Below are 25383 nucleotides of genomic sequence, written 5' to 3'. Positions count from 1 at the left end.
TACATGCTGTAGAAAAGTCTGTATATTCAGGGTCAGACTACATATCGGGGAATGACTGTAACTCTGAAGTCTGCTGCATTCACAGATAAAGGAAGGTGGAAACCTGTGGCTGGCTTTACTCTTAAGCAGAGTCAGGTAGCTAATTTTGGATGGCATAACAAGCAGCAAATTAGGGTTTGTGCTAAGAAAGGATTTGGTTAATGGTAGTTTATTAAATAAACCACATTTACCTGGATTTGCCCATTGAGTGAAGCTGTTAATTATGGTTCACAAATCATAATGTCTGTATTTGTGTGCAACACAATAATCCAAAAACCAAACCAAACATATTATGACTTAACCAGAAGAGTAAACCCAGTTGTTAAATACATTCTTCTCCATCTTCTCATAACAAAAGTTGCCCTTATTCCTCTTTCATGTCAACACTCCAGATGGAAAAATAGCATACCTTGGGAAATAGCGGGAACATCTGAATAGATCTGGGCAATACCTGTGGACTTTCTCTGGTTCTGAAACAACCGGGACAGAACGTTGTCTTTCAGACGGAAAGGAGCTCAAAGCTAAAACAAAGAGCAAGGGCTGTTTAACAAGTGGACCTGGGAAAAACTGGGTGAGCCAGGTTGCTTCTGATTAGTTAGCCCAATTGTTGGGATGGGGATGGCAAGGCAGGGTCCCAACCACTTTGGTGAGTATTAAGGAATATTAAGAGGGCCATTCAGGGTCCCCAGTCAATCATCTCTGGACTAGAGAAAAGAGAGGATTTGTGGCAGGTTCAAGAAGGCCAAAGGCTTCTGCAGAGGAATGTGGTGGGGGGGGGGGGTGTGGGAAGAAGAGGAAAATTGGAAGGACATATTAAGCATGCAACTATTTTTAAATCATTTCATAAAGCAACAATAGGAAAGCAACTGCTTGATTTGTAAGGGAATGTGTACCCTTGAACAGGTAGTGTCTTAATACTATTGAAACAAGCTTTTGAATGCACATTCTTTCATCAGAATCCTCTTTGTATGTATGTTGTCTTTTTTTTGTGTTTTCTCAGTGTGGCTGGCAATGGGAAGATAAGTTCAGTAGTAACAGAAGAAAATCCTGACAATTTATCATAAAAAGATATTAATATATTTACCTTTCCTCAAGAAGTCTACTTCTGATTTTTGCAAATGACTGGATTCCATGTGCTGGAAGATAGAATCTAGAAATATGTTGTATTAAATGTACGTCAAAAATACATCTCTATTACCTTAACTTACATTTCCTCATGCTTCCTGGAGGTGAGGCTTACTATTTATGCTTCTCACCAAGTTCTGCAATAATTAGGTTGTTATCTGGCAACTGCACTGACAAATGTATTTTTTGCTTTTATTATATTATTTTTATTACTCAACAAGTTGGCAACATGTACCCAACCTTGGCTGATCCTGAAAAATCTAAGTAGGATGAGATCTAGCATGTATCTGGATGTGAGATTGTCAGAAAATTCCAGCCCTGTAGGCTAGGCAGATAGATGGATAGACTGACAGGCAGGACAGACAGACAGATGTCAATGAGCTATATTGTAGACCATCAATGATGATGATGTTCTACAATATAGCTCATTCAAAGCCTAAAGGTGACTCCAAGAAACAAGTAATGAAAGGAATAAAAACAACAAAGTAACACACACACTGCACACACACCAGACACTAGGTGACTGCCAGCCTGAATCTCCTTATAGTCATTATTATATGCATCCATGGGAAGGGGTTCCAGAATATGGGTGTCATCACTGCTAATTTGGGATGGGAGCTGCATTATAGACATGATATGATTGGGGAAAGTCAGGGCTTTACTTGGACATGCTGGATGGGAATTTGGGAAGTTACAGTTTCAACTTATTTGAAGGATACCAAGTTGCTACTCTAGGATTTCTCCAGTACTTTCTTGTACCATTAATTTCAATGCTGGGTATGTGAATTAAACTGGGTCTTTGAAAATCTTGTTAGGTCGTGGAAATTAGTTGAGTAAGGGATCCTGGTAATCTTTTGAAGACTTAATGGCTCTTCAGAATATCATTTGAAAGCAATAGATCTGTTGGAAATCTATGAATTCCACAAACACCTAGATCTTGCTGTTACAAAGTTTTATTAAGCTGTTCATGAATGTAGGCAAAGAAGATTATATGACTTATATATAGAAGAAATAGAGGAGCTCTCCTGACCACTAAATGAAGTAGCCTTGGAACCTGTGGAAAATCAGGAATGGGAAAAAGGAAATAGAAATGATTTTATTGATATACCTATAAACGTGGCAGCTGCAATCCTCGAAGATTTTTGTGGGCTTTGAGTATATTCCTGTGCTTGGTCCAAGAAGCCCCGCAGTTTTCCTGGGTGCTCTTTAACCTTTAAAATAATTTTGAACCATGTTAAACAGCCCTCCTCAATGTAGTCTACAGATATGGTGAGAATGCAGTTGAAATACCCATTGAATAAGGATATTCTTCCCAACTTAGTGCCATCAAGATATTTTGGGACTGTAAAATTCCTAGCATTCCCAACATGACTGAAGGGCACCAGATTAGAGAAAGCTGCAGTAGAACAATACTCTCATTGCATGTTTTGCAAAAGGACAGGGTCCTTTGAAATGTACCTCTGGCAATCCACGTGAAGACACCTCATGTGAATACATTTTATTACATACTGTAAAATTCAGTGCATATGGACAAAAACCTAGCCATTGATCAGCTTTAGGCTATATATGTTGGATTTTCCTTGCTTAGGAAATATTCTACTAATGTGATTTCCTTGCACAACTTGCCAGGGTTGTCAAAGGTGGGGGAGATCTACTGGATAGGTGGAAAAAACCAATATGCTTCAGTAATAGGAAACCAATATGCTTCAATAATATATGCTATATTCATATTATTATACTATACAGAGCATATTGAATCATATGCTCTGTATAATGGGCAGGGCTGGTGTGGGAAGTATTGCCTGGGTAGCTCCCAGAGAAATCTTATAACAAGGAAAGGAAAAATGATAGATGTGAATGTATTCATATGTTTTAAATAGTTTTTTTTAAGGTTATTGTTACCCAGTTGTGTAGTAATATTTCAACAAAAACTGTGACCTCATCTATTTATTTATTTATTTATAAATCAAATTTATATGCCACCCATCTCACTATATAAGTGACTCTAGACAGCTTACAAATAAAAACAATAGAAACAATAAAAATCTTACAAAATATACAAAATCAAAAGAGGGAGAGAGTGTCCTCAAGCCACCAAACCCCATTGGATCCCCATGCTAGGTGGCAGAGCCAGGTCTTGACAATTCCAGATGGCCAGAAGAGTGGGGGCCAACCTCACCTCAGGGGGCAAGATGTTCCACAGGGCGCAGGCAACGACAGAAAAGGCTCTCCTCCTAGACCCCAGGAATTGAAATTCTTTTTACCTTTACCATGAACTTCAGTGGATACAAATTTAAAATAATTTTGCATGGGTTGATCTGCTCTGTATAGGGATGCGAGGGTTTGAACTTACAAATATTACAGCAGAATTAGTGACATGCTGGCAGATATTCTGGCTGTGACTTGAATAGATGGTTAACAACAAGGTGTCTTTGGATCTGGAGAGGTGGAGAACCTCCTCAGTCCTCCAGTTCCTTTGCAGCTTTTCCCAATTCAGGTCCTCCAGGTAGGTTTGAGACATGGCCTGGGGCTTACTTAACACATCTGATGGGTACCTGGGTCAGGAAAGCTGTCGTAGAGTAAATGGCTCAAAGACTGCTCACAAGAAAGCATGCATACCAAACAAAAGAAGCCTTTTTTCCTCTTGCTTCTTCCCCATGTTTGCTCAATGATTTGGGATCAACAGATTATAAAAAATCAACGTAGTACCATAAATAGCCCAAAATACTTAAATAGCCTTACTAGATGCTTGCAGACTATGTTCCAAGAGTTCTGGTTGTCATTTGCCGTCCATCCCAAGAAGGCTTTGCAAAGTTGTAAAGTGTCTGTACGACTCTGTAAATCAAGAGAAAACAAAAACGTTCCTCAGAGAGAATAGATAATGAATGGAGAAATTACAGCGTATAAAGGCAAGAACATTCTACAGCAAGAAATTACAAGCAATATGTTTGTCCAGATAATGAAGAGAAACAGTGTCCAGTGTACACCATGGTGTATTGTTTGCTAGTTCTTTCAGGAACAGTTAGTACGTTTTGAGCTTTAATTCTGAGAAGGAAGTTTCTGGCCTTCATTACTGCAAAGCTAAATGAAATCATGGTGGCACCCAGAAAAATATTACAACTATGATAAAAAGGTGCTATACATCATTTTAAACTTATATACAAAGCATTTTCCGTATTGGAAATGTTGTTTTGCCCACTCTTAAATAGGATAGCTGTTAAAATAACGTTTGACAAAAATGGTTGAGTAAAAGAGCTAAATTCTTTAATTTTTTGAGCATTAAATTTCATTATGTTCAGGTTTCAGGATGTGTGTTGGGCAGGGGGGTCTGCAGGGGGCATCAAAAAATGTCAAGACAGCATCTGCAAGAGTGCAGTGGAAGCCCTGCCACTTTTTTACTGGTGTCATGTATAAAAATATGTGGGCTGTGATCATGCAGTTGTGACTACTGTCTTGACTTTTTTGACATCCCTCTGTCATGGGCATTCATAGAAGGGACCCAGAGAGAAAGTGATGTCAGATGCATCGTGATGCCATTGCTCAAAAATACAAAGGATGTAATTTTTGTCAGTCTTTCAACATTCACATAGTTTGTGTAATCATTTCATGATGTATGCATCATCATCATCATCATCATCATCATCATCATCATCATCATGGCTTGAACCAGCTGGGTACAAATCTGTATTACTTGGTTTACCTTTATCACAACTAGATGTGGATCTTCCAGATTGAGCATCAGTGTGACAATACTATTGAGAACCTGATCCTGCATAGAGGATTTGTCTTTTGTATCCAAAGTCTTCAGGATGTCTTGGAACAGCTGATTTGCAGCATAGCATATATTGTTCCTCCCCTGGAATTTCAAAAGGAAAGGAAAGACTTCAGTTTCTGTGAGACTTGAAGATAACACCTCTGGAAACAAAACATAAGATCTAGTTTTTAGGCTATTTTCTTTGGGTTCCTTCCTAAGGAAGACTGGCATAAAATTACTGAATGTATTAATAAGAAGGAGATGCTTTATGCCAGAACCTTATGGCTATTTCCCCAATAATATAAGGCAAAATAGAAGATATTTTAAAAGGATTTCCCAAATCCACCCTTTTTCTATTTTCCCCTCCCAGCTTAAAAAGCCTATCTCACATGAACAAATAATATCTTCTAAACCTTACATCTGCCAAGAGTGGCTGAAGCTGTTTGACAATCTTTAGAAGTACATGGTTGGCATTCTTGTGGTGTGCGATTGCCTTGGTTATGACCTCAATAGCTGTCAATGTCACCTTCTCATCAGGATCATTGAAATTTGGAAGTATACCCAGGATTAGGGCTGTGAGTTCTTTCCTCTGAAAGGACAGCAAAATTCTTTTTTTTTTTTTTTTGCATTTGTCTATTTGAAATAATTTATATATCACTCTTCTTGGAATGATCAGCAATGTGTATGCTAAAGATAGTAAAACTTTTTACTAGGGCTTGAAAATCTAAGACAGTGTTTCTCAACCTTGGCAACTGGCTGGGGAATTCTGAGAGTTGAAGTTCAGACATCTTAAAGTTGCTAAGGTTGAGAAACACTGGTCTAAGATGTACCGTATTTTTCCAACTATAAGACGATACTTTTTTCTAAAATCCTTACGCTAAAAATTGAAGGGCGTCTTATTCAAGGAAGTAAGCCGAGGAGAGAACTGTCCGGTTACAAAACTGCCCATACTTTGTCTCTGCAAACAGGCTTCCTCCTATTGCTAGCCTCCAATCACGAGTGAAATAGCTTGACTCTGCAAACAGGCTTCCTCCAATCACGAGCCTCCAATCACGAGTGAAACTGCCCATACTGTCTCTGCAAACAGACTTCCTCCAATCACGAGCCTTATGTAACTGACGTCAGCTGATGCTGAACAAACCAATTGGAGGAAGTCTGTTTGCAGAGACAAGCTATTGGCAGTTTCACTTGTGCTTGAATGTAATCAGTTATGCAAAAAAGCCTGGAAAGAGAGCTGCAGAGAGATGGTTTGGACCTCCTCCCACCGAGTGTATCAGGTCAATGTAACCTAATTACTAAATAAAAATGTGTTCTGCACTATCTTTAAAATATTGATTTCTTAATTTTGGGTTGGAAAAGTGGGGGTCGTCTTATACATGGGGGTGTCTTATTGATGGAAAAATACGGTAATTCTTCTCAAAAATGTAGGCAGCAAAGAAGCCACATGTATTCCAGTTGAAGTACTTCCAGCGAAGTTGCTACAAAAATGCAAAAGTGCTTACCACCTTATTAATATTTGAAGAGACAAGAAAAAGGGCTTTTATGGAGTATGTATGTATGTATGTATGTATTTATTTATTTATTTATTTATGAGATTTACCCCTGCCTCAATCATTAAATGGACTTTCAGTCTCACTTCTAAGGCAGGAGGTTGGTGCTCTGGCTGAAAGAAGCTTAGTCTATTATGGATCAAAAACAATAGCTTTAATTGCCCTTGGAAATGAATAGTTCAATCAATGCAGTTGGTCCAAAAGTATAATAATGTCAGCCCTATATTCCCCTTCTAGAAGAAAACTGGCTGCAACATTCTGAAAGTATTGAAGTTGTCAAAGTCCTTTCAAGGCAGCCCCACACAGAGAATCTTACAATATTCAAGATAAGAGGTAACTAAGGCAGTATTCCTTTGCTGGCTGGGGAATTCTGGGAGTTGAAGTCTACACATCTTCAAGTTGCCAAGATTGAGAAACATTGGACTAAGGCATTGTTTACAGTAGCCTGACTGAACGGTTCCAGACAGGGATTCTCAGGTGAATCAGGGTTAAGAGGAGATTCCAAAGTGAGGTTTTTATTTCATCAGAAATAACTCATCTATTCACTATGTTAACCTCATTCATACCTAGAGTTTTCTTCAAAAATACAAAGGAGATAGTTGATGCAATCATTGGTGGGGAAAAAAAAAATCACTGTTACTCACATTTTGCAGATGCTGAATTACATTCCCCATCCCATGAAGACTGAGCCAGCGGTAGGTTGGGTTTGAATCAATCTGCCAACCTTTTAATAAGCTCAAGATATAATGTTTTTGCAGCACTGTATAGGCAGACTCGGACGAAAGAAGCTGAACAACATAAATCAGTAAATATGTGGCAGGAAAGTCAGAGTACTTTACCTATTCCCTATTAGCTATGGAAAGACAAAGATGGAATCAGGGCCATATATTGGGGAAGTGGGTAAAGAAAGTCAGGATGCTCAATCAAAGCACATGCCTAGGGGCTTCGCCTCTGCGGTCATGAACACCATCATGATTCTTTTGCCCCCCCTTCGGGATGCCCCAGGATGGACTTCTGATTTCCTGACCCTTCTCTGCTTCTTCTATTTCTCCTTTTTCTTCCACTTCCACTTTTAACCTATCCATGATCTCTAAGGAAAAGCAGTGAGAGGGAAGGGGTTATATTCATTTATTTGTTGAATAATTAAAAAGGCCATGTAATGCTACAGGAAAGAAAGGACCACAGAAGAAATATAATCTTGAGATGAACTAAGAAAAGGGATTCCATTTAGAATTTGGGCTTTCCCCTTAAAACATGTTTTATAACATCGTAATATCCTGTTTAGCTGGGATGAAAGTTAGAAAAGAGAGTTTGTCAGTAAATGGGCAGGTGGTAAGGCCTACAGATTTTAATCCGTTGGAGGAGGAATGCAGTAACTGATGTATCAGACATTGTCATTAATGAAGCCATACATGTTTAGCAACAGTGAATTGCCATACCTTCTCACAGAGCTGTCCATGGGGGCTCAAAAAAGTCAAGATGGTGGTCACCATTTCATGAGTAAAGCCTTGCCCCTTTTTATGTGTGTGGTAGTGGTTGTGGCCACCATCTTGACCTTTTTGGAGACACCCCCCCCCCGTCAATTTGCTCCTTAATGCTCAGGGTTTTGTATGTCATTCCCCTGCTAGGGCTGCGTATCTCCCCATAACTGCTTATGCTACATCTGCCCCAAGCAGCTACATGAGCAAGGAAATAAACCTACTGCAGTGAAAAAGGCCATTGCTGTTAGCTTCTGTTGGTCATCCCCATGATGGAGAAGTGGTATCACCTTGGTAAATACAGCATAATCAAGCCCACGATGATGCTTGACAAGAGCTCTAGAAGAACAACATTAATCATATTTTACTTTATTACATATCATAGTCCTGGTGAACTTTACCCTGGGTTTTCTATTGTTTACCTGGCCAAGAGGAGAACACCTTCAAGGTAATTCTCTGGTGAAGACAGAAGTTCCCAGTTTTCTGTGAGACTCGTAAAACATGTCTGTGATGTCTTCTCCCTTTTAACCAGGGCTTTTAAAGTTTCCATGGTGCAGCTGAATTAAGGATAAGAAAAGTATTTGACTGGTGGAGTCCAGGGATTATGATGCCTCTCACAAGAGTTTCACAAGGGTTTTTTAAAGATTAAATTATATATGCCTTGGGTTTTGAGGGTCTGTATTTTCAGAAATAATGATTTGTGGAAATAAGAAGATTAGAGTCTTGCAGATCAGAAAAAAATATATCATCTCTCTTCTATATCTATCTATCTATCCATCTATCTATCTATCTATCTATCTATCTATCTATCTATCTATCTATCTATCTATCATCTATCTATATTTATTTCACCCAGAATCATGTTTAAGGGCAGAATTAGCTAGCCTGATGGCCATAATTCAGCTTTTCTTTAGTTGGTTTCCTTCAGATCAATCAGATTATAGCTCTTATCATTCTCAACCAGTGTGTCTATAGGGTGTGCTGGATGGGGATGATGGGGCTAGTAATCTAGCACAACTGGTCAAGGAAGGTTGGTCTAGTTCAGTTTAGTGACTATGTTCCCTTGGTAACAATTTTTAAAGTGATCCATAACTTATTTCTGTGTTGAAAAGCACTGATAACCTATGGAGATGCAATGCTACTGCCAAACGAGGGGAACCCCAGCACTGACAAAATAGTCCAGACAGAGATTCAACCTCTACCCCACTACACTTGTTCAACTAATTAACATTTGGAACCAACAATTCAATTATAGTTTGTCTCAGGATCCTCTGCATGTCTTGTGAATGTTTTCACCATGGGTGAACCCAGATGTGCAGAGAAGTGCCAGGATCAAAGGCTTTTGTCAAAAGGATGAAAACAGTATTGTACACTCCCTTCCTGTGTGTGTGTGTGTGTGTGTGTGTGTGAGATCTCATGACATATATAGAAAGGGACAGAATTTGTGTTGCAATGGTGTGACATTTCTTTCATCATTTGAGTTCCCTTGGATACTCCTGTGAATACCTCTGTAGGACTGCATAATTAATCCACTTGATTCATTAAAGAATCTTTCAAATCTGCAAAATAATTCTTTACATGAACTTGAGCATTGGGCGAAAAAGTTGCTAAGGTAGGCAGTACCTCATTCATAAGGAGGCGGGGAGTCCTGATAATTTAGGAGATGTTTGAAAATGGAATAACATTCTCAATCTCTATGAGAACTTATTTTTTTTCTGAAGATCCCTATCATTTGTGTTTGTAGTGCACAGAATTATCTATACCAGGGTGCACATTGTTCTTGGACTGAGGACCCCACTTGGTCTTCAAGTGGTAATCCAGGAGTCACACCAGAAAAGTAGATGCGTCCAAGACAAAAGAAAAGTAAAATTTAATCACCTTAAATTAAATAAGTGCAGCTAATAATTATATGAGAACTCTCCATATATTTAATGACTTTTCACCTCTGCTCACACAGAAAATTTGCAACATATTTTGGACAGACACTGATCTGTTCTGAAGCTACTGTAGCATGTGAATAGATGAGATAGGTTTTGTAGTATGTTTTTAATTTTTAAAATCATGTGTGTGTGTGTGTGTGTGTTTAAATGTACATTTTCAGTGTTTAAATAGCACCAGTATCCTGATCTTTATAGTCTAGTAGGAAACTGAATTTTTTGCTTCAAGATCTTTGTATATATTTTATTTATTATTAGATTTATACACCACCTTTATTTGTACTAAAGGCAGTGTGCATAATGATCCTGCCTCCTATTTTCCCCATTACTACCACCCTGTGAGATGGGTTGGGCTGAGAGACAGAGACTGGCCAACAGTCACCCAGCCGGCTTTGATGCCTGAGGGAGGACTAGAACTCCTGGTCTTCTAGTTTCCAGTCCAGTACCTTAGCCACCGCACCAAACTGACTCTTTCCTTCTCTCTGTATGTATGTATGCATGTATGTATGTGAGTGTCTGTCTGTCTGTCTGTCTCTCTCTCTCTCACTACAGTGTAAACAAATTCTCAGCAGTAATTGTAGAAGGTGTGTGGAAGTGATGGAAGAAAAGAAGTTTTGTATACAGTGAGTTACCACATATCTCTTTAACCAAACGCCATTTTAAATGCTATAAATCTAACACGATATTAGAAGGTTGTGTCATCTCTCTTCAGCCAGTGCTGGGGAAATGATGAACTCTACTACCCTATCAAAAGAGAAGGAAAGAATCCAATAAAGTTTGGACAATGTTCAAGAAAGATGCTATCTCCCATCTTTCTTCCTCTTCATCTGGGTTCTGAAGAAGAACAAAAGCGTTCCACCCCTGGAGATGTGAAGGCTTAAGAGAAACATTCAGAAGAATTCTGAAAGAGTCCCCCAAAGAAGCCTCTCGCCCTTTTCTGCTCTTCCTCCAGTTTTTCCAGTTTCTTTCCAGGTCACCAGATCTCTAGAAGTATGATTAAGGCCTGGATCCAACCTTGAGACTAAATGCTTCTGAATCCGCTGGAATTTACTTCTCCTCAATGTATTTAGCATCCAGCCATAGTTGATGATTGGTCACAACATGTTACGATCAATCTTTCAAGGCCAAGGACTTTTCTAGGGGAACGTTTTAATTTCTCTCATGCTGAAGTAAGGCTTCAGTATCCCTAGAGGTGTCTGCCCTTAAGAACTAGAAAAAAGATTATTGTGTGATATCTAATATGGATATTTACCTGTTGTGCATCCCACTAGCAGTTACCTTATATAGTTTGATGCTTTGAGGATATCCTCTTGTCCACAGTCAACATCTGAAGCATTCACCAAATAATGCAGCTGAATAACCAGGAAAATTATCACAGATACATAATAGCTATTCATGGGCACTTTGCACCTTTTATCCTTAAATATTATGCAGAGGGCCTTTGTTGCCTGAAAAAGAATATATACAAACACAATACCTAAATTCTAGATAATTTGGTAGGAGCCTGCCAAACATGCCTCTTTTGTTATTTGGGTTCTCAAATGAGTGAATAACCCTGGAAGTAACTCACAGCTAGAGGCAGAAGGGAAGCATTTTCCTTGAAATTTAGGTCTGAGCCCAGGAGGTCAGTGTTGAAGCTGGGTCGTCTTTTTAGGACTTCAAGGAGTTTGGCAAGGACCTGGAGTCGGACTGGTTGTTTAGCTTGGCCCAGGGCTTCCCAGATTTGAGTAATGTGTCTGAAATTGAAATTGGAAACAAAACAAATTAAGATTTAAAAAAAAAAAAAAACCACCGCTGATTTTTTATTCAAACCTAGTCTGGTATAAAGTGTGAGCATGGGAGATAGAGGCAGAGAGACAGACTTATTGAAATGAAATTACAGGCCAAACATATGCACACACACACACACACACTTACTGCACATCTGGAAAACGATTGGATATTAAAGATTGCAAAGGGTACATGCGTAATTTGCCTTTTAAACTATGAAGGCTAGAAAAGTATTTTAAAATGGCATCTTGTCAGTGTCTTTCACCCAGACGGAGGTACTGTTGTCTTCAGTATAACCACAGACCCAGATTGAACAAGCCAGCTCAGAAGCTGCCTTTCACTCGCCCAGTTTGCTTTGTTGTTCCCAGCATTCTTTTCCCGATACTTTTTTTTTTTCACAGCCCCATTTGTGAATTGTCATCTGCGTCATCTTTTTAATAATTGGAGTGGCAAAGAAAGCACTCTCCATGCTGTTGAAGCATACACTGAGGGCTCATGAAGGTTCGGCTGAGTAATGCAGCAGGAGACAAATAATGTACAGGTGTCTGTGTCAATAAAGTCAATGTTTCATCATCACTGGACAACCTGTGTGCGGGGGTCTCCAGGAGGCAAGCTTATAATGCAGCACCTTGAAAGCAACAAACTTCTCAGAAACCAGCACCCCAGCGTGGCCCACGCTGAACTGAGTTTTATGCCATGCAACCAGATTCAGGTTTATCCAGAAGGGAGATTATTTCTTAGACAATGAATTTCAAATTTAAGTTTTCAGCAACCTGCTTGCTAATCCTCTTGTACTATGACCAGTTTCTCACTAACGATTTATAGCGCTGTCTAACCATTGTTGTGCCAACCTAAAGCTTGTCTTAGCTACTGTTTTGTTGGCAAAGCAAAGGTAGGGTGATACTAGAAAATGCTCTCAATTGCTAATTAGGAAATAGCCCAGGATGGAATATGCTGCTTCAGAAGATCAAATTCTTACAGTCCATCTATATGACCAACTCATTCAGTTGGAAAGCTAAAAATATAAATTCAGTAATAAAATAAAATAAAAATAAAATAAGATGTTCAGTTTTGGCATAACCTTCTTTGCATTCCAAGAATTCCAAATTCAGTCCTTGGCCTACCTAAATCCCTGGAGAGCCATTACCAGTAATTGTGGATGTGCCTGATTATGACTTAAGGGTGGCTTCCTGCATCCCATCCTGTATTTTATCTGGGCAGGGCAGATAGGGTATGGTCATACGAGGGCTCTGCAGACTACTGGCTTGGTTTCTCATGGCGGGGATTCACAAGGGATGCATACCACCAGGCTGGTAGATTTGGATGTATCCTTGTGTTTTCACTAACTACCCGTTGATATAAAATAAAGAGAAAATGACAGTTGCATCGCCATCGCCTGCTGCCAGTTCAACAATTGAACTGAATCATCAGTAACCCAGTAAATAAGATACAAATGTGTACATTTATCTACAGTATTCTGGTAATAAAAGTGCATATGGCAGAGTATTCAAGATGGTGGTGTCATCAGTGCTGTTACCAGCTCAGCCCACCTCTTTCTCTATCAGATACATCACAGAAGAAACTATTTTTCCAATACTTGTCATAATAGACTAGCCTGACACTCCTTTTTTTTTTGGTGCCTTTGAGTCAGTTTTTACTCCTGGTGACTACGTGGACAAGTGCCTGCAGTTTTCTTGGCAACATTTGTAGAAGTAGATTGCCTTCCTCCTAGGGATGTTAGAAAGTGACTGGCTGAAATTCACCCAGCTTGCTTTGTGCTTAATGCTGGACCAGAACTCCAGCATTTCCCCACTCCTAGTCCAGCACCTTAACCACTAGACCAACCTGTCACAAAAGAGTGAGAGTCTCAGAAGGCTTGAGATGGCCTCATCTGTGTGTTTTTCAACCAGCAGGCAAACAGCTCCTATTGCTACTTCTCTTGCACTAGGATCCTGGATAGCATTCAAGTGGAAATAAATGATATCAATGATTTCTGGCACCTGGAGAGAAGAAAAAAGGGATTGTCAAGGATGGTATTTCCTTGACTTTCTGATGCTTGACATAATTTATTCATTCAATTATGAATGTAGTAGTACTGAGCATCTGGATGAAACTGGGTATTTCTTAGGAAAAAATGGTCCTTTCTTTACAAAGATCTCAGAGGTCAGTAAATGTATTATACGTTGGACAATATAATAATGAAGAATGCAACCCTCATTTTTGCTGTACATGTTGAGTCCTAACGAGAATCAGGAATTTTAGCTATTCCCAAGATCAAAAATTTATCTGAACTGATGAAGAACTAGAGTATCAGCCTCCTGAATGCTTCAGTATACTACACTGTCAGTACACTGCGTGCCAGTGGGATGCAGGTAACAGCAACTGTAGACTGGCTTCTGAGCTTATCTTTAGATTAGAGATCCTAGGTTGCAATGAACAGCACAAGTATACTTGAAATTAAACTGGGCTGTGGTTGTAGTTGTGGCATACATAAAAATGTGACAACATTGATTATTATTGTCCTTACCATCAGTAGTGAATGCTGCATGTGGCACAGGCATGATTAAAGCTGATAACCTAGTCAACATCTTCTCTAGTTTATTAAAACAATTTTTATGAAAGCCCGGATTGACCAAAGCATGATAGGCAGTGGAGGTCAATATCTGGGGCTTCATCTGATGATGACCATGGCAAGTGGAAGACTGTGGCTTAGAATGTAAGAAGGTCAAATAGTAAAGAGCATTAAGTAATGAATTAAATGAATGGATCAAATAAAGAAGAAATGTTGTGTGTTGGGCCACTAAGAGCAAGAGGAAAGATGTAATGGATCTGAATGAAGATGGTGTGAACTTTGGAATGGTACTGAGTAGAAGTGAATGTGTTGAGTTAAAATTCCATTGAATCCATCTCATCATGGAACTCAGTCTTTGTAATGGTATGTGGGAATGACTTTGGGAGATAGGAGGGAGAGTCATAGACAGGACAACTGGCATGTAAAAGATATCTTAGCCCACAGAAGGAGAAAGGGTATGGAAAATGTTTCAGAAAGGACACTCCCTAGTTTTCCAGAGAGTAAAAGGAAAGGAGGGGAGAAGTACTTTCAGTCTTGCAAGATTCTGTTAATGTAACCTTACAATAAAGAAGGAGTTAGTACTCCTGGTTGTGCTTCTCATCTGGACTACCTCTCAGGGCTAACACTCTTACTGCTAGCCACCCCTTCCTCTTGGTACCTCCAGTGACAAACTCAATAGAATAAACTCAAGGGTTAATAGATGCCAACAAAGTGTCTCCTGTTCTGGTGAATCCTCCCTACAATTTCCCCAACTCACTTTTCAATTTTTTAAAATTCATTTACTTTTGCTTGGGAAGGGATTAAGTAACTAACATGAAAGGGGTTGGGTGCACTTCATCCATTTCTTTTTCAACTTTTCTTCAACAATCTTAATAGTATTTGAAGCAATGGATTCTGAAGTGGGATAGCCCATGACGCATTATGGCACCTACTTGCCTTTTAGTACACTTTGAGTACAGGTTATTGTTATTGCAGGCACTTGAATTAGAGGGTACTACACTGGGAACTATAAGAACTTTAAGTGACAAGACTGGTGTAAGACTCCATGATGAGGTATTGAAGAATCTAGCACACAAAAGGAAGTTAAAAAATATGGACCAAGACCAAATCATGATGAGTTGGGAGTTCTTCAATGATAAAGAGCACCCTGTTACTTGAAAAGATGTATATTAGTTGTCTGAGGCCATGAAACACTTTTCAGAGAACTTCTCCCAGGGAACACTTATTCACATCTTTAAATATTGCAATACATGTATGGCTATGCTCCATCATGTCAGGACTGAGCAATATGAATGTCTTTCCAGAAAACAAAGATTCCTGTTGCTTTGGAACAATATATTGCAATTCTTGGTTGGTAATCTTGGACACATGGTGTTTCACCATACGGATTACGAGCAGTGATTTCCTATGTAATGTCAGATGGGAAAGAATTGTTTTGCTTCTAGAATTCTTAGTGCTGGAGAATAAAATTACACCCAGCTTCTTCTTACAGTTTCATCTGGGGAATTCAGAATTTTAGATATTACTGATGATTAAAAATGTTTTTACTGATAATCAACACATCCTCAATATCTATTCCATAAATGCCATTATGGAGATGGCTCATCAAATCAAAATTGCCTTGGTTTTTAGAAGCTATTATGCTGTAATATGATGTTCAATTTAAAGAAACAATCATACAATTAGAAACCTGTGATGGCTATTACTGGAGGTAGATATCACTGAAAAAAAATCTGGATAGGCTGGCTGCTACTGAAACATGGTGCAAATCTGTTTCAAATCAACATAGAACTTGACATTGAAACTCAAATTCTTTGTCAATGTAGAACTGGAGTCAGTTTCCCAAGAGGTCATGTGGAGAAATCATCATCATCATCATCATCATCACCACCACCACCACTACTACCACCACCACCACCACTACCAAAAAGTCTACATATAAGATAGAGTTACATGTAGTGGCTAGGTATTAGTGGGCAGGTTAAGCAATTTGCCAGGAACTATTCTAGCTAACAGCAGGCCTAGACTGGATGCCCAATCATTCATGGACCTGGTTGTAGCTCCTTGGGAATGTCTCTACCTGGATTTTGCATGATCACTTTCAGTACAAATTGCTTTATAATGGAGGTTGGATTCTCCAATATCTGCCCATCATTCATGATTTCTGCAGTCACCATACAAGTTCTCTGAAGGATATTGTTTGAATATGGCTTGAATAAACAACAATGGAGAACAAATCTCGGGTTGTAGTCAGAAAATTGAAACATTAATAAAACAAAAATCATGCGATATCACCCAATCACAGTTGTTTGTGGCATGGTGTGTCGCAAGAGTTGCAGAAGAACACCCAGGATCCTAATCCTGCTGGATTATGTATAAGTGTGGTTAGCCCAATCTGCCATCAGTTCTTGTTTATTTATTGATTTATTTTTTTCATAATCATTGCATTCTATTTTTATTCTGTTGGTTTTATTGTAGACTACCTAGAGTTAGTTTGGAGCTGGGTGGTGCCTAAATTGAATAAATTAAATTAAAATTAAATTCCAGATAATTTTAAATTTGCAAGAGGTTACCATGAAATCAGTTATCATGGCCTGGTGTATCTTGACATTTCCAACTGCATAATTATAGGAATTACTTTCCTTCCTTGGAACAATACTGATAATAGGGCTACCTTACCCAGGCTGCAAAAATCCAGATGACTTCTAGTTGGCAGTCAATATATATAAACTAATCTAAGTCTTTCCTATGGTGTTCTTGTTGCCTGGAGTTTTGCAGTCTGGATAGTATAGACCTAACTGATGGTACCTGATTTGGTAAATCTGAATATGAAAGTGGTGTTTCAGAGGCAACCTATTCAACAGGACTGGCAAAAATGGAAAAAAACTTGGCCATCCAATATTTCTTTGATAAGATCATTTAAAATATCTGATGAAGCAGCTGTTCTGTAATTGTAGAGACAATATCTTGCTCATGTAAAGAAGTAACTGGGCTGGCTGAACTTGTAATCTGAGCTTGCATATCAGTTGACAGGAGAAATAAGTTCAACAAATTTCCTGGTTTCAAAGTATAGTATATTAAATTGTCTAATGTGTTTTCGAATATATTTGTTGTAAAGTTGGCAGGAGACATCATTACATTCAGTGTTAAAACTGGCAGGGCACGTTTGGAAGACCCTTCCCCATCCTGGTGCTCCTTAAGTGTTTTAAATTAAATTTTCAGAATTTCTAGCTAGCAGTTGTCTCCAGAATGGGTGAGACCCGCAAAATTCTCCACTTGTTTTACCTTCCCCCTTAGTTTGTTCTTCTCTTTCTTTAAAACAGAATTCAGCATAGTTGCGGCTGCCTGGATACTGCTCCTGTCTGAGTCCCGCAGGCTAGCCACTGCCAAGAGTATCTGCCCAGTAATGGTGGCTGCTGGATCGTCTTTTGGAGGTTTCTGAAAGAGACAGAGAAGAGGCCACTGTAGGTCACTCATTTATAAATGGAAGAGACCAAGTGCAAATATCTGTAATTCTTAAGCAAGTGGCAGAGCTGGCTTTTGCTTTTATTAAATTTTACACCGTGCTGCAAAGAGAAGTTCTGGACGAGTCACTCTTACCACTGCCTCTGGACCGTGACATTCTGTGTTCTCCAATGTAAAGTTCTCCAGCTGTGTGAGACTTCAATTCCCATAATCCCTAACCAGTACTACCACATGTTGTGCTGATTAGCAAACACGGGGGTTGAATTCAGCTGGAGGGCAGCAGGTTGGGGAAAGTTAATTGAAGTGTAAATGGTGGATATGGTGATCCAACATGAAATTAAATGCACTAACATATATTGAAAACTGTGCTTCAAAGCAATATGTGTGTACAACTTTGCTAAGAACCATACTTAGCTTTTGAGGAACATACTAGAAGCCACACTCCAAAACATAGATGGGGCCTTGAAAAAAAAGTGGGTTGAGATAGAATAAAACTGTATTTGATTTAATTTAAATTTTATTAATAGCCGTAGTTTTCAGTGGCTATATTGGGAAAGTCATATTATATACTTCCACTGTTACTTTATAGCTATGATAAAGCTATGAAGAATTGGAGCATAAGCAGAAGACTTTTGGAAATAATAATCTTCCTATTCATAGATTGGTTATACCTCATTACGTTCTTCTGTAATTGGCTTCAAGGTGATACTCTGATGCTGTTCTAAGTGCTTGTCTGTAATCCCTGTTTTGTGTTTTTCCTTCAGAAGGAAGTTCCCAAGCATTAACCCTGACTGGGCAGTGGAACATCTCTCTTGTAGTCTGTTTCTTGTTTTCCACACATGGTATCTTTCTTTTCCTGGCACGAACATGTGAGCTGTGTATGGATTTGCTTTCTTCTCCTGGGACGGATCATCTATTGTGTCCTCAGAGGAGGTTTGTGTAGCTTTATCTAAGCAGATAAAATCTGGTTCACTGGCAAAGGGCATGTTCAGCCTCAGATGTGGGCCATTGGCCTTCTTTATTTTTTCTTTTATAACCATGGTTGCTCTAGGAGAGAAAGAAAAATCATGAGGGTGCATCTCATAAGAACTGCTAAAAATATTTTTGGCTGAAACATGCTGAATTTGATCAGGAGGGTTTTCAGCTAAACCCTGTGGGGTTTGGAAACAAAAATCCTGAAATAAGGATTTCATAAAGACTTGTGCACTATATAGTAATAAGACGTGGGAATGTTGTTGTAAGAAGGCTATTAAACCTCTCAGTGAAAAATCAGAACTAACGTTACTCACAAAGTTCATGGCTTTTGTTACCTATATCCTTTTACTCAAAATATTGCGGTGACTTACCTGTACAATACTTAACAGTGTTTCTATAGCTATTTGGTTTATTCTAATTCTGTAATCACAGTTATTAATTGTTCATTATTGTCACATAATGTGTAGGTATCTGTATGTGTGGTTCTAAGATGTATAAAGAACTAATTTACTGAACGTTCTCTTCAAGAACTCTAATTTAGGTCCCTCAAGTAGGGAATTTAGGCAATGGAAGTGCCCAGTGATTTTTATAAAATACATTTCTACAAAAAAGGCCCAAAGAGATTTTTACATAAACTATGGAAAACTGAGATGGATAACTTCCATTCCATTTATTTTTAACAAATATATACATATTTGATTAATTGATTTAAGTGCCATCAAGTCATTTTCAACTCCTAGCAACCACATAGATTTTCTCCATGACAAACATATACATATGAAAAAAATAGTAAAATCATGTATGGTTATAGCTTTTAAATAATAATTCTGGAATATTTTGATGTTTGACATCAAGAATTTCTTGCTCCCAGCCTGGAGGTTCAAATTGCATGTACTGTAGAAAGTTGCCTAGATTTCACTTACAATCAAATAAAATTTGATAATTTTTTCTTGGCATTTATTTCTGTTTCATTGGTTCCAATAGAAAACAAATATAATAATATTACTATAAAATAAATCTGAATGAGCTAGAAGGAGCCATCTAACATCAAATGAAATAACATACAAGAGTTATTTTTCTCTTGGCTATTAAACTAAAGAAATCACAAAATTACATACAAAGAATGGGGAAGTCAAGGCTTCTGCAATGCCTTAACAGAATAGATTCCTATAGCAGTGAATGACAAATCAGAACAACAGAAACAATATGAACTATAGTAGTGACTTGTGACTGGCAATGAAACTCTGAAAAGTTAATGGAGGCTTATGAAAGTACTTGACAAACTGAGATAATCTACTTACAAATCTGCATGGTTAGAACCAGGATTATAAACTTCCCTTTCTGGTGCACCAGTTTCCACCTCACTAGTATGTGGTAAAGAAAAGATCTCTACTCACAGTACACAGGTAACAATGGCTTTTATTGCATCATTACTTTGTGGCTACCCTGGTAACAATATTGCCAAGAGAGCTCAGTGTTCCAGTGGTCGTCATGGGTATCTCTGGGACAACCAACTCAGGTAGTATATAATAATGTTTGTTGCAAAGAAACAGAACCTCTTTTAAGAAAGTTTGAAAGAAACCTGTCCAGTTTGAAAGTCAACAACATGAAAACATGCCATAAATTTATCAAAGGGATTGTAGTTGAAGGAGGATTTATTTAGTTTAAGGAAATCCATGTGTGCAAGCACTCGATTGTAGGTTGGTCAATAATACCAATTAGACTGGGAACTGGAAAACAATTTTCAGCCACTAGGAGCATAGAATTCTGGGATGGATTTCCAACAATGGTTATAACAACTGGGAATTTATTTGGCTTTATGACAGCATCTGATCTATTAAAGAAAAAAAAGTTCCTTGGGGATAGCTTAGCTGATCTCCAAAAGCCCAGTATGGTCAGACCTGTTAACATTTGAAATGATAGGACTACAAGCTAGCCTGGTATGTTGAAAATATATCCTACCATTTCCATATTCTTGCCTCCCCAAAAGTACATTTATGTATTCTTAAGCAACTCTTAAGATAATTTTTTCATGATTATTCTATTGATCTAAACGATTGCAGTACCACAATCATGCCATCCTTTCAAGATAATAACTATACATTATGAGTTGATCTTAATGAAATTCAATTGAAATAATCTGATATAGCCAAAGCATTCAAGAGAAATGTTGAAAGAATAACTGAAGAATTAAAAGTGGCATGATATCCTGAGCAGATACAGAGTAGCACTATCCTTTGATAAGTTTACTGAGGTGTTGTCTCAAGCATCATTTGGTCATAGCAGTAACAGATTTTTTTAAAAAAAGCAAGTGGAATAATCTAACCTGTACCTGAACATTACATCATATTGCTTTTATCTGTGGGCACCCAGGATTTGTAAGCTGCATGCATCCTCAGAATTCCATGGAAGTTCAGCCACTTTCCTGGGCATGGGTGCAAGCAATGTGGGGAGCCAGAGTTCTGCATCAGAACCACTGAAGAAAGGAAGGGCCTTCCAGTGATCCTGATTTAGCCAGAAGAATAGTTTCTGCCATGTTTCCTTGAGGCCGTGGACAGCCAAGAAAACCAATTGATGGATCATTGAACAAAATCAACCCAGAGTTTTCACTCAAGCACAAATGACCAGTCTCAAATTATCCTACTTCAGACACATTATGGGAAGACCCAGCTCTCTGGAAAAGGCCCTGATGCTGAGAAAGGTGGAAGGAAAGAGAAGAAAAAGAAGACCAGCAGCAAGGTGGATGGACTCAGCTACAGTGGTGATGGGTGCACCCTTGGGAGTCCTGAAAAAACAGGTTAGGGATAGATCATCATGGAGAAAATCTATCTATGTGATCGCTAGGAATCAAGAACAACTTGATGGCACCTAATTAATCAAATCAATATTGGTTAAAAAGCTTTGTGGTAGCATGCAAAGTTAAAATGTGTAACTTGAAATAAAATCATCATCATCTAAATCATATTAAATAAGTCTATGAATATGGAAAGTAGGGAGCCATGATATAATCTTAGAGAGAGAGAGGATAAAATATAAAATAGAAAAGCATTTATAACTGCTGTAAAGAAGATTGGAAGCCACTTTATATCTTTTCTCTCTTTTTCTTTTCTTTTCTTTCTTTTTCTTTCTCACTTTTTAAACTTTTTAAAACCTTTTCCTTCTCTTTTTCTTTACATTTGTCTTGTTTTTATTCTGTAAAAATCTCGTTTAGAAAAATTAATAACAATAATAAAAAAGAAAAGAACTTGATGGCACATAATCATGAATCATTGGGACCGCTGTGGAGAAGTTTGTAGCTAAAGCTATACAGATGGATGTCGCTCTCTCTCTCTCTTTCTCTTCTCTTTCTGTAGGTGTGAATGGATGGGTGGGGCGTACTCTTGCATAACTGGATTTTGTGTGTGTGAGAGAGAATGGATGAATGAAAAAATGAGAAAAAGAGAGAAAAAAGGATTGCTTTACTCAGTGGTTACTTTGCCCATGCCCGCCTCCCACAGAAGATGCCTTTTAAATACTTTTTCTTGATCAGAATGAGGCCCTTGATCTCAGGTGATATGGTTCTCCTTGGCTGGAAAAGCAATATCCAGCTACATTTTGCCTTATCCTCACATTCCTTGTGTGATTCCCCTCGTTGAGCTGGTCAGACTTCTATCTTTGTGTCTTCTATCCCATGGCATTTCATCTCCTCTTGAGTTTCTAAAGAGATAGGAGACTGCAGATAAAATACACACACACACACACACACACACACACACACATTTTGTCCTCAGGGGTGCAACTCTTTGATCTGTAAATCCAAGACTTTTTTTTTTCAAGTAGTTTCCAGTGCCGTGAAGTGGCACAAAAACCTGAACTGAGAGGCAGCCTTGTGTTTGAAGCAGATAATGATTAAAGGATGAGGCTCTCTTGCTAACTATTGTCTTGAATTTCTGACACATCCTATCAGCAAACAAAACTGCATATTTCTTCCACTGCAGATCAAAATCTTTTCTATCAATCTTCATAAATGTTGGAAGTGACACTCCTGCATGATTTCCAAAACATAGAAGCAGCAGCAAATAAGTATTGATTATGACAAGTATAAACAAATCTTGGATATGATCAACTTCTCTTTACAACACCGTATACTAGACACCAACCAAAATATATTTTTTCATTGGTTAAGCTGTATCTAGCAGAGCTGTAGGCTAGACTGAGATGTCAAGGAATAACCTGCAAGAAGGCAACAGGACCTTTTGTTCCTGCTGCCAAGAAAATTGCACAGACCTGCTCATGAAATCAGAATGAGTCAAGCTGGACTCAGAGGAGATTGTTTTTCTTCCTTTTATCTGGCACTGAAGCATCAGGGATTGATAGGAACAATTTTCTGTTCCTATCAATTTTTGTTATACAATGTATATATATACTGTAACACCCACCAACAAAATTAAATCCAGGACAGCTTGCACAAACTTTTGATTGCACTCACCCTTTTGTGAATGCAGTTAATAAACTGTGATGTAGTCCACACATAGCCAAATACAGTTCCAGATGAAATATTGAGCTAAGCTGACCTGCATTTGCCTTCAACACAACCTCCTTCAAAACACTGAAACCTCAACATGTCAAGCTGTGTTCTCTCCAGCTTACCAGGTGGTGAGTGCAAAAACTAGAACTGAACCACTGCCGGTTTCCTTTCTGTGCTGTGTTTACTAATTTTTTTAAAAATTGCCATGGTCACTGATGTGGGGAGAGGGCAAAGGCACCATCGCTCTAGTCAATTCAAAGGCTGTGAAATGCGGGTGTGTTAATCCATTAATGGGATTTCCTGCCCATGAGAAACTGGTCTGGGCCAGAGCTCCACCCAGCTCAGCTGATTGCCTTCCATTAATATGAGAGTGCAGTTTTTTCTTAGGCCTACTGGAGTTCACATTCAGAACTTTTTTCCCACTCAACAGATTTTTTTTTTTTGGCCTTTAGCTTTTCAACCCTGGAATTATCAGATTCAGCCGGCACAGCCCGGTACGGCGAAGGCACCGCTCAGCTTTGCCTAAGTCAATTTCGCCGCACAGGCGCGAGCAGAAGAAAAGGGGAAGTGAAACCGCAAGTGGACGCTCTACTGATTGGCAAGAGGTGGTGGCGCTTAACTCAAAACTGCAAGCGGATACTTCGTATCAGCGCAGCTTCCCTCGGGCGTTGCAGACAAAGGAAAGCGCAGAGGCTCAGAAGCAAAGCAATAAAGGAACGATCAAGAACTCCCGGCTTTGCGCGCAAGCAGGCAAACCCAACAAAGGCAACAACAGCACAACCCACAGACTGCAATCAGAAAGACAAAAGCACCGGACTGAATCTGCCATTTGGGCGAAGGGGGATTACTGCAGGTAATCTGTAATTAAGCAACGGGTAAAAGCGTGGGAACAGGGAAGTTATAAAATACCATGTAAGCTATGCCAAGCCAACCCTGGCTTTGTCTGTACTTACTTACATTACGCTTGAGTAAACTTCTTTGCTGAACACACGTGCCACGAGAGTTTCTCTGGGACGAACGGGGTAAACCTTACAGGAATGAGGCAACTGTTGGGTGTTGAAATAACTAAAGTGTATGTCCTGAGAAACTTGGATCTCTTTTATAATATATATAATTTTATTAAGAATTTGGTTATAATAGTAAAATCTAATACAAACTAAACTTAAAGAAAGAAAAGAGAATAGAAAGAAGGAGCAAAAAGTGCAAGAAAAAAGAGGAAGAAGGAAGAAAAAGAAAAGTAAGAATATAATGAAGAGAAAAGAAATATATAAAGAAGTGACTTCCAACCTTTATCACAAGTATAAGCAAATTTAGTGACTCTTCACTCCCTCTAAGGTTACATTATCTCTTCATTCCATATCCCATCTCTTATCTATAAATAATTCCATAAAGCATCATCTTTTCAGTCCTGGTATCAGCAGAAAGTCCATAAAGGGTTACCAGAAATAACAACGTATCTTGTTTTAACCTTGATCAAATAAACTAACTTTATATTCCTTCCTTTTACTTCTAGTAGTCTTAATCTTTAGTTCATTCAAATATTGTCATAGGATTTGATTTCTCTTCATTTCTTCTTTGTCCCATCACACAGAGTTCTTCAAGACTTTAACAAGCCTCTTTTGCAAATCCAGTAGGAAAAAATTATCCAGGTCACTCTCTTGGCTTGTCATTTGTATTTCCCTTTTAAATTTTAAAACCTAAACCAGTTTCTTTTGTAGATCCAGTGAAACATCCTTTTCCAAGTTATTCTCTTGGTCTGTCAGTTGTAAATTCACTTTTGATACCATCTCTATCTTGTCAGATAAAATTTGCTCTACATTTCTCATTTCTTCAATATCATCTTTTGGACATAGTCCATCCATAGAAGCAGACATCATTACTGACATTGTTGATATTGTGGCTACTATTTTCTGATTCCATTCTTCAAAAGTCTCCTTCAGTATTTTCATTGTTATAGTGTTTTGCAACATTTTACAGGTTTGGAAATCTTTAGAATCTTCTACAGGCTTGGAAAAACTTTAGCCCCCTCTAGTGTCCAGTTTTTGAAATTATGAAATTGCTTATCTTTGTTTTGTCTTGTAAAAACCAAAACACAATCTACTTCCCACAAGAAGCTATTTGTTCTTTATAATTAATTCCAAAATCTTATTGTAAAAGTGTTATTATTCCAATTTTATCTGGAGCCTTAATCTGTTGATAACTTTCTAAGAT

General features: G+C 38.4%; 1 protein-coding gene across 1 annotated transcript; it reads right to left on the bottom strand.

Moving 5' to 3' along the window:
• Window positions 1-414: 414 nt before the first annotated feature.
• On the bottom strand, window positions 415-18730 carry LOC112540352 (maestro heat-like repeat-containing protein family member 6). Its single transcript, XM_025165050.2, has 14 exons — window positions 18362-18730; window positions 17511-17663; window positions 13499-13653; window positions 11454-11619; window positions 11162-11331; window positions 8369-8503; window positions 8171-8285; window positions 7113-7256; window positions 5337-5507; window positions 4865-5020; window positions 3907-3999; window positions 2273-2375; window positions 1124-1189; window positions 415-560 (listed from the first exon to the last, which is right to left on the bottom strand). Exons 1-14 carry the CDS (start codon window positions 18728-18730, stop codon window positions 415-417), a joined length of 2142 nt encoding a protein of 713 aa, XP_025020818.2.
• Window positions 18731-25383: the final 6653 nt, after the last annotated feature.

The sequence above is a fragment of the Python bivittatus genome, unplaced genomic scaffold (assembly GCF_059951505.1).
Source record: "Python bivittatus isolate LINGU-HERP-01145 unplaced genomic scaffold, Pbiv_v1 ctg000060_np1212, whole genome shotgun sequence".
NCBI classification, from domain to species: domain Eukaryota; kingdom Metazoa; phylum Chordata; class Lepidosauria; order Squamata; family Pythonidae; genus Python; species Python bivittatus.
The sequence above is the reverse complement of the archived record's forward strand: the minus strand, read 5'-3'. Positions and strand labels throughout refer to the sequence as shown.

Bases quoted from the DNA above. Each gene is read 5' to 3' on its own strand.
- LOC112540352 (XM_025165050.2), bottom strand. From the start codon at position 18,730: ATGGTTATAAAAGAAAAAATAAAGAAGGCCAATGGCCCACATCTGAGG. The intron at 4,000-4,864 runs GTAAACCAAGTA...CTTGATTTACAG, and splicing joins CACATCTAGTTGTGATAAAG to AGTCGTACAGACACTTTACA. The intron at 1,190-2,272 runs GTATATCAATAA...ACATATTTCTAG, and splicing joins TGCAGCTGCCACGTTTATAG to ATTCTATCTTCCAGCACATG.